Here is a 10,345-nt window from a genome sequence, read left to right on the forward strand (position 1 = left end):
CACACCTCTCGACCCATGTTCTTAACCCTTCTGACACAGTGACTGCTCGATTTGATATGGAAGACAGAAATATTATGAGTAAATCGAAATCTTTCCCAGTCAGGACCTTTGTCAGGAGACGAGAGATCCTCATTGGCCAGTCTTCCCTACGTCCTCTAGCGGGCTCTACAATATTACGAAAATCAATACAGCCGTTACTTTCACTTTCAAAAGTTTTTTAACGCCTAATACAAGAATCTCACAAGATTGAAATCTGTTTACGTACTAAGAAATGAATGAATTTTGGCAGTGCATACGAGGCGTTACAGAGAAGCACTTTGGCTGAGAAATCGCTCATAGTTGAGCATCACCGGAGCACTGCACTTGGGCAAACATGAAGAAAATGAACCTCTCCGTTGTCATTATGCATAGTACATGCACAAACATGCGTATCTCGCCTATTATCGTGGTAACAACATTCACGTTGACAGCATTTCTTTCTTCAGTCATAACACCACGTTAACTATCAAACAATTTCTCCATATCCATTACAAGAAGACAGTATCCTGTTATATTCAAGTCCTCAGACCTTTGTCCCACTTCAAAGAACTGTATATAATTCATACAATCTAAACTATGATGAAACTTAAAAGAAACCATATTACCCTTTCCCATTTTTCCCCGAGTCGCTTCAGTTCTTTCATCAACTCTGTTTTTCAATTACCTGTACACACTCCCAGACATTTCGCTGCATGCTCTATAATAGTGTATTAGATATTAAAACTATGACTTTAAGTAGTTTCCGTTTTAGCTCCTAGCATACATATTAATAACCAACTGTTGTCCCACTGAATATCTCTGTAAGCGTGCGTGAGAACTATATGCTAACGTGTTCACATTTCATTAATAATCTCCTTTGTAGTCAACAAATCAGTTGTGAATCTATTGTTTTTTCTCATGTTCAAACTAATCATCTTTTGTCTTAATGATCATTTATGAAGTGCATATTGCTACTCTACTGTATACTGTTTCATTCTCATGACAAGCGTTAAATTTTCAATTATCTAGGCAACCACTAGTGGATGGAGTCCATATTCCCATATTCCAAAGAACCTTAAGTTCTCTGATCCTGTGTCCTTCCATACCGCTCTTGTTTGGAACTTAACATTTTTGGTCGGGTTCATAATTTACACCCCTTCCCCCCACCAACCTTTTACCAAATACTAGATATGTTCTTTTTGTTAGGTATGGCCACTGAAACCAAGTATTTTGATTTCAGCCGGAGGCGTGGGTCGAGTACCGTGTCGAAAGCCTTGCTGAAGTCTAACAGGATGAGGTCAACTTGGATCGATGAGAACACAGTCCTGTCATGAATGGCTGTGATGAGCGGCATATCGCAAGAGGGCCTCTGCCTGGACCCATGTTGGAAGTTGTTCAGGCCACAATATTTCGACAGATGCTTCACTATATGGTTGACGACGACATGTTTCATGATCTTACAGGTGAGAAATATCAGGGAAATGAGCTGTTGTTAGTTGTTAACATCTAATGATAAACCAATCAGGGAAGTAGAGAGCAACACTAACCATACACTATGAACAAATATAAATTCTTCGCTTCAAATCCACGCCTACGATGATTACAGGTATTTCTACTTTAAGTCATCCGTTTGCTTCTCTCATCCTACCACACTTCCACTATCACAACCAACATCGAAAAGACCCAATGGTCTGTTGGTTTTTAATTGCACACACACACACACCCACACACATTTGTATATATATATATATATATATATATATATATATATATATATATATATATATATATATATATATATATATATCTTTTCTTTCAAACTATTCGCCATTTCCCGCGTTAGCGAGGTAGCGTTAAGAACAGAGAACTGGGCCTTTGAGGGAATATCCTCACCTGGCCCCCTTCTCTGTTCCTTTTTTTGGAAAAATTAAAAAAAAAATAATGAGAGGGGAGGATTTCCAGCCCCCGGCTCCCTCCCCTTTTAGTCGCCTTCTACGACACGCAGGGAATACGTGGGAAGTATTCTTTCTCCCCTATCCCCAGGGATAATATATATATATATATATATATATATATATATATATATATATATATATATATATATACAATGGATTTGTATGTAGCATTTATGGATCTGGAGAAGGCATATGATAGAGTTGATAGAGATGCTCTGTGGAAGGTATTAAGAATATATGGTGTGGGAGGAAAGTTGTTAGAAGCAGTGAAAAGTTTTTATCGAGGATGTAAGGCATGTGTACGTGTGGGAAGAGAGGAAAGTGATTGGTTCTCAGTGAATGTAGGTTTGCGGCAGGGGTGTGTGATGTCTCCATGGTTGTTTAATTTGTTTATGGATGGGGTTGTTAGGGAGGTAAATGCAAGAGTTTTGGAAAGAGGAGCAAGTATGAAGTCTGTTGGGGATGAGAGAGCTTGGGAAGTGAGTCAGTTGTTGTTCGCTGATGATACAGCGCTGGTGGCTGATTCATGTGAGAAACTGCAGAAGCTGGTGACTGAGTTTGGTAAAGTGTGTGGAAGAAGAAAGTTAAGAGTAAATGTGAATAAGAGCAAGGTTATTAGGTACAGTAGGGTTGAGGGTCAAGTCAATTGGGAGGTGAGTTTGAATGGAGAAAAACTGGAGGAAGTGAAGTGTTTTAGATATCTGGGAGTGGATCTGGCAGCGGATGGAACCATGGAAGCGGAAGTGGATCATAGGGTGGGGGAGGGGGCGAAAATTCTGGGAGCCTTGAAGAATGTGTGGAAGTCGAGAACATTATCTCGGAAAGCAAAAATGGGTATGTTTGAAGGAATAGTGGTTCCAACAATGTTGTATGGTTGCGAGGCGTGGGCTATGGATAGAGTTGTGCGCAGGAGGATGGATGTGCTGGAAATGAGATGTTTGAGGACAATGTGTGGTGTGAGGTGGTTTGATCGAGTAAGTAACGTAAGGGTAAGAGAGATGTGTGGAAATAAAAAGAGTGTGGTTGAGAGAGCAGAAGAGGGTGTTTTGAAATGGTTTGGGCACATGGAGAGAATGAGTGAGGAAAGATTGACCAAGAGGATATATGTGTCGGAGGTGGAGGGAACGAGAAGAGGGAGACCAAATTGGAGGTGGAAAGATGGAGTGAAAAAGATTTTGTGTGATCGGGGCCTGAACATGCAGGAGGGTGAAAGGAGGGCAAGGAATAGAGTGAATTGGAGCGATGTGGTATACCGGGGTTGACGTGCTGTCAGTGGATTGAATCGGGGCATGTGAAGCGTCTGGGGTAAACCATGGAAAGCTGTGTAGGTATGTATATTTGCGTGTGTGGACGTATGTATATACATGTGTATGGGGGTGGGTTGGGCCATTTCTTTCGTCTGTTTCCTTGCGCTACCTCGCAAACGCGGGAGACAGCGACAAAGCAAAAAAAAAAAAAATATATATATATATCGAAAAGGGTCACGATTTTGCGCATGATCAAGTATAATCCGAAGAGTCCACTGGGATAAACACGATATATATATATATATATATATATATATATATATATATATATATATATATATATATATCGTGTATGTATATACATGTGTATGGGGGTGGGTTGGGCCATTTCTTTCGTCTGTTTCCTTGCGCTACCTCGCAAACGCGGGAGACAGCGACATAGCAAAATAAATAAAAATAAATGATATATATATATATATATATATATATATATATATATATATATATATATATATATACTTATCTACTCATACTTGGAGTTTCACACTCGTGGGGCCCCAACTCTAGAACATTCTCTATAATACAATTTATCATATGCTGTCTGTATGCAGCAAATCGACGTTTTATTCCATTCATTCATCCATCTTATACCGTAAAAGTACTTCCTCACATGTTTTAACGAGTTAGTTGCTTGATTAAATGTTATGTTTCCTCATATTTTTTAATCCTACATCCTCGATCTATTTCTTTTATATCACTGAACTGTTTAAAGCTTTTAAAGGTTGTGTTCAGTTACCCTTGTGTGTGTGTGTGTATAATTACAAAATTTTTACAGGATGATAAAGAGAAATCTACACTGGTCAAGCCGGGCCTCTTGAACTTTACCTAAGCTGAGGTTTCGGCATTAGGTTGGACTATCAGGTCGGGAGGGTTATCGCGTGGAACTCAACTGGAAAATTTAGTTACTAATAAAGAATCACGTGACTAATGTGTTGTCAAGTGTTAAGTGTGTATGTGTGTTGACTGAATACCAGCAACCCACGAGTATATCATGTAGAAAGGAGGCAGATAGGGAGAAGACAGAAACTTAACAGCCGATGAAGTATTGGATCACTGAACAGCCATCGTTAATCCAACAGTTATCCAATAAGCGGCAGTACCTCTCTTCCATGCCTCCTATGACCACTCTTATTTTCGTGCTGTACGTGGAAGAAGCTGTGCGACCATGAGGATCCATCACGTGGAATTACAATTTGTATTTAATGTGTGTTTTGAGGGAAAAGAGTTTTACACCTGTGTTACTGTCTCTTTGCCTTGTATGTATATATATATAGGCACATACAATGTCTTTACTCCGTGTATATATATATATATATATATATATATATATATATATATATATATATATTTTTTTTTTTTTGCTTTGTCGCTATCTCCCGCGTTTGCGAGGTAGCGCAAGGAAACAGACGAAAAAAATGGCCCAACTCACCCCCATACACATGTATATACATACACGTCCACACACGCAAATATACATACCTACACACCTTTCCATGGTTTACCCCAGACGCTTCACATGCTCTGATTCAATCCACTGACAGCACGTCAACCCTGGTATACCACATCGATCCAATTCACTCTATTCCTTGCCCTCCTTTCACCCCCCTGCATGTTCAGGCCCCGATCACACAAAATCTTTTTCACTCCATCTTTCCACCTCCAATTTGGTCTCCCACTTCTCCTCGTTCCCTCCACCTCCGACACATATATCCTCTTGGTCAATCTTTCCTCACTCATTCTCTCCATGTACCCAAACCGTTTCAAAACACCCTCTTCTGCTCTCTCAACCACGCTCTTTTTATTTCCACACATCTCTCTTACCCTTACGTTACTTACTCGATCAAACCACCTCACACCACACATTGTCCTCAAACATCTCATTTCCAGCACATCCATCCTCCTGCGCACAACTCTATCCATAGCCCACGCCTCGCAACCATACAACATTGTTGGAACCACTATTCCTTCAAACATACCCATTTTTGCTTTCCGAGATAATGTTCTCGACTTCCACACATTCTTCAAGGCTCCCAGGATTTTCGCCCCCTCCCCCACCCTATGATCCACTTCCGCTTCCATGGTTCCATCCGCTGCCAGATCCACTCCCAGATATCTAAAACACTTTACTTCCTCCAGTTTTTCTCCATTCAAACTTACCTCCCAATTGACTTGACCCTCAACCCTACTGTACCTAATAGCCTTGCTCTTATTCACATTTACTCTTAAATTTCTTCTTTCACACACTTTACCAAACTCAGTCACCAGCTTCTGCAGTTTCTCACATGAATCAGCCACCAGCACTGTATCATCAGCGAACAAAAACTGACTCACTTCCCAAGCTCTCTCATTCACAACAGACTTCATACTTGCCCCTCTTTCCTTTAAAACTCTTGCATTCACCTCCCTAACAACCCCATCCATAAACAAATTAAACAACCATGGAGACATCACACACCCCTGCCGCAAACCTACATTCACTGAGAACCAATCACTTTCCTCTCTTCCTACACGTACACATGCCTTACATTATTTTTTTTTATTATACTTTGTCGCTGTCTCCCGCGTTTGCGAGGTAGCGCAAGGAAACAGAAGAAAGAAATGGCCCAACCCCCCCCCCCCCATACACATGTATATACATACGTCCACACACGCAAATATACATACCTACACAGCTTTCCATGGTTTACCCCAGACGCTTCACATGCCCCGAGTCAATCCACTGACAGCACGTCAACCCCGGTATACCACATCGCTCCAATTCACTCTATTCCTTGCCCTCCTTTCACCCTCCTGCATGTTCAGGCCCCGATCACACAAAATCTTTTTCACTCCATCTTTCCACCTCCAATTTGGTCTCCCTCTTCTCGTTCCCTCCACCTCCGACACATATATCCTCTTGGTCAATCTTTCCTCACTCATTCTCTCCATGTGCCCAAACCACTTCAAAACACCCTCTTCTGCTCTCTCAACCACGCTCTTTTTATTTCCACACATCTCTCTTACCCTTACGTTACTCACTCGATCAAACCACCTCACACCACACATTGTCCTCAAACATCTCATTTCCAGCACATCCTTCCTCCTGCGCACAACTCTATCCATAGCCCACGCCTCGCAACCATACAACATTGTTGGAACCACTATTCCTTCAAACATACCCATTTTTGCTTTCCGAGATAATGTTCTCGACTTCCACACATTCTTCAAGGCTCCCAGAATTTTCGCCCCCTCCCCCACCCTATGATCCACTTCCGCTTCCGTGGTTCCATCCGCTGCCAGATCCACTCCCAGATATCTAAAACACTTCACTTCCTCCAGTTTTACTCCATTCAAACTCACCTCCCAATTGACTTGACCCTCAACCCTACTGTACCTAATAACCTTGCTCTTATTCACATTTACTCTTAACTTTCTTCTTCCACACACTTTACCAAACTCCGTCACCAGCTTCTGCAGTTTCTCACATGAATCAGCCACCAGCGCTGTATCATCAGCGAACAACAACTGACTCACTTCCCAAGCTCTCTCCTCCCCAACAGACTTCATACTTGCCCCTCTTTCCAAAACTCTTGGATTTACCTCCCTAACAACCCCATCCATAAACAAATTAAACAACCATGGAGACATCACACACCCCTGCCGCAAACCTACATTCACTGAGAACCAATCACTTTCCTCTCTTCGTACACGTACACATGCCTTACATCCTCGATAAAAACTTACATATATATATATATATATATATATATATATATATATATATATATATATATATATATATATATATATATATTATCCCTGGGGATAGGGGAGAAAGAATACTTCCCACGTATTCCCTGCGTGTCGTAGAAGGCGACTAAAGGGGAGCGGGGGGGCTGGACATCCTCCCCTTTTTTTTTTTTTTTTTTTTCCACAACAAGGAACAGAGAAGGGGGCCAGGTGAAGATATTCCCTCAAAGGCCCAGTCCTCTGTTCTTAACGCTACCTCGCTGTCGCGGGAAATGGCGAATGGTATGAAAAAAAAAAAAAAAAAAAAAAAAATATATATATATATATATATATATATATATATATATATATATATATATATACACACACACACGTCCCAGTTTCAGAGCGCGAATGTTAACTTTTCACGGATGTAAATATATACTAAAAAAAAAAGTTGCTAGTGGTACTAGAGACAAAAAAAATTCTCAATCACCATCTCTAAAGAGTTCAGTAATGGTTGGTGTATTATCACCATCTAAAACCCGGTAGAAGATTATATACAATACTGATTCACTCTCAACAAAATCATTATTATTTACCTACACAAACTGTACAAAAAACTACTTCTACGACTCTGTAGAACCCTCCTACCTGTGCAGAAGATGAAGCAAATTAGATGAAAATACGTAATGGCGTTGAGGTCAAACGAATCTGGGATAATGTCACGTCAAAATCGCGCCAATGGCTCCTGTGTGTTAACTGGTACATTTGAGATGTGGGTGTACTAGGAGCTGCTGCCTCACGCCATTGCTTACAACAATCCATAGGGAGGGGCAGGACGAAGAAGAGACTGAAGACACAAATCTTTGAGCTAAACTTTCCCTCCAAATTCCTCGTGGTTTTCAATAAGGGCGGTTCCAATGATTTCTCTAATGAATCCAGATATTATTTTTTAATTGAAAATCCTGTGATATTACACTTAGACGGTGAGCTCTGGGTCTATCTGTTTCCTTAATTATGATGCAGTTGTCTTAACCTTAGGGTTTCATGGTATTATCCCATAATTTCCAATAATGAAATATCTTTTATGAAGACATTGTTATTCCTTCTTGCACACCTTACTCTCATTATGGACGATTGTCACAAAGTGCTGGGTGTGGTTATTACGGGCGTGGCTTTGCATGTGAGTATATTTTCTTACCAATTCGCTTGTTAGTGTATATACATATACATATTGTTCCATATATTGCCCAATATCTATGCGATGATGAATTTATATAGGAAGACTTCATTGTCAGCAGCTTCAGTGCTTAACAGATCTTGTCAATAAGATTATAAAGTACTTATTTTCATTTTGATTTTGTACACAGGTGATTCCCATCGCTGCAGTAGAGAAAGAAGAGGAATAACGTTGAAGAAGGATCACCTAGATGAGTGTAGTGCATCGCGAGGGTCAAAGAGGAAGGTTCAAGGAAGACGAAGACGCCGCCATTTATCAACTACCCACAACATAGTATGTTCCTCGTTACTCGTAAAGTTTTTTCATTTTCCGTTTGACAAGTCTGTCTCTAGTTACCCTTCCTCGGCATCTCTTGTCGAACCTACTCTTGAATGATTTAGAAAAGACCCAAATATGAACAGGTTATAGCATGTACTGTGAGGGTTATACGAACATTTTTTTTTTTGTCATACTTCCTTCAAGCCCAAATGGGTTTGAAGGAAGACATGATAATGTCTGTAAAAGAACAAAACAATGGAAGGTTTTATATTTACACAAAATGAGAAATGCCGTGAGTAACGAATAAACAAACAAAAAACGCGTGTACACTATACATCCAAACACGTTAAGGTTTTATGATGCCAGAATGAATTCCGTGCCTCTTTTTCAAACTTGAGGTATTATTACAAAGATTTAATATTAATATCTCAATCTTCTGAGTCTTAGCTGGAGTAACTCAGTCTGCTGAGTCTTAGCTGGAGTAACTCAGTCTGCTGAGTCTTAGCTGGAGTAACTTAGTCTGCTGAATCCTAGCTCTGAAGGACAAGCCCAAAGATTTGATATGCCAGTCTGCTGAATCCTAGCCGCTCACTCAAGCACTATCAATTAACATAAACTGCGTTTCATTAACTATTAGTACCATTATTTTTTTACTTTTTTAGAGGAGGCCACCTTTGATAGCGTAGCATTAGATCATTTTTCTAAGGAGACCACCTTTGATAGCGTAGCATTAGACCAGTTCTATCTGCTTAGCAATTAACTGTTGATAAAGTTACAGTTGTACCAAGATTTGAATTTAGAGTTAAGAACAAGGAAAGCAAGTCTTTACTTCATACACTTACAGTTTAAACTTTTGAAGAATTTTACTTTGCAACATACAAGAGACGAGCGGTCTGCACATCGGAATGTGCAGCTTTTCGAACTTATCTGAATCATGAAAAAAAAAAAAACACTTGCTAGATAAATTGCATAGAAACATAGGAAGAAATTTATTAAGGCAAACGCATATTATCCACTTACTGGGACAGGATGACAGATTATTCAACCACGAAATATATATATATATATATATATATATATATATATATTTTTTCATACTATTCGCCATTTCCTGCATTAGCAAGGTAGCGTTAGGAACAGAGGACTGGGCCTTTGAGGGAATATCCTCACCTGGCCCCCTTCTCTGTTTCTTCTTTTGGAAAATTAAAAAAAAAACGAGAGGGGAAGATTTCCAGCCACCCGCTCCCTCCCCTTTTAGTCGCCTTCTACAACATGCAGGGAATACATGGGAAGTATTCTTTCTCCCCTATCCCCAGGGATAATATATATATATATATATATATATATATATATATATATATATATATATATATATATATATATATATATATATATATATAATGATTATCCCTGTTGGTAGGGGAGAAAGAATACTGCTCAAGTATTCCTTGCATGTCCTAAAGTCGACTTAGGGGGTGGGAGCTGGGTGACTGGAAATACTCCCTTCCAGTTTTACTTTTCCAAATTAAAGGAACAGAAGAGGGCCAAGTGAGGATTTTTTCCTGTTAGTCTCAGTCATCTATTGACGCTACCTCGCTAATGCGGGAAATTATATATATATATATATATATATATATATATATATATATATATATATATATATATATATATATATATATATATATACTTAAAGTAAAGTAAGATATATCCAAGAACAGTTAATGTCAGCTCGTTCATAAGTCACTGAAAGTTTCAATGAATGTGTGTAAGGTATTGTAGTTCTGCCGCTGCCGTGATGTTTGTCTGTCTTCCACCAACCCAGGGCACGATCCTGGAGCGCAACCAAAGAAATGATA

At 39.6% G+C, this 10,345-nt stretch overlaps 1 protein-coding gene across 32 annotated transcripts in view; it reads right to left on the minus strand.

Moving 5' to 3' along the window:
• The window catches only part of LOC139746704 (uncharacterized), a 385,796-nt gene extending 377,942 nt beyond the window's left edge, over positions 1-7,854 (minus strand). For 31 of the 32 annotated variants that reach the window (XR_011712199.1, XM_071658190.1, XM_071658187.1 and 28 more), the window contains exon 1: positions 107-170. Coding sequence is in view for 30 of the 32 variants with exons in the window: in XM_071658190.1 (XP_071514291.1) it covers positions 107-133 (27 nt within the window). In the remaining 2 variants the exon portion in view is untranslated. Of the gene's footprint in view, positions 1-106; positions 171-7,642 lie in introns of those variants that run through there. The other variant, XM_071658166.1, reaches the window with a different exon arrangement.
• Positions 7,855-10,345: the final 2,491 nt, after the last annotated feature.

The sequence above is a fragment of the Panulirus ornatus genome, chromosome 66, assembly GCF_036320965.1.
Source record: "Panulirus ornatus isolate Po-2019 chromosome 66, ASM3632096v1, whole genome shotgun sequence".
NCBI classification, from domain to species: Eukaryota; Metazoa; Arthropoda; class Malacostraca; order Decapoda; family Palinuridae; genus Panulirus; species Panulirus ornatus.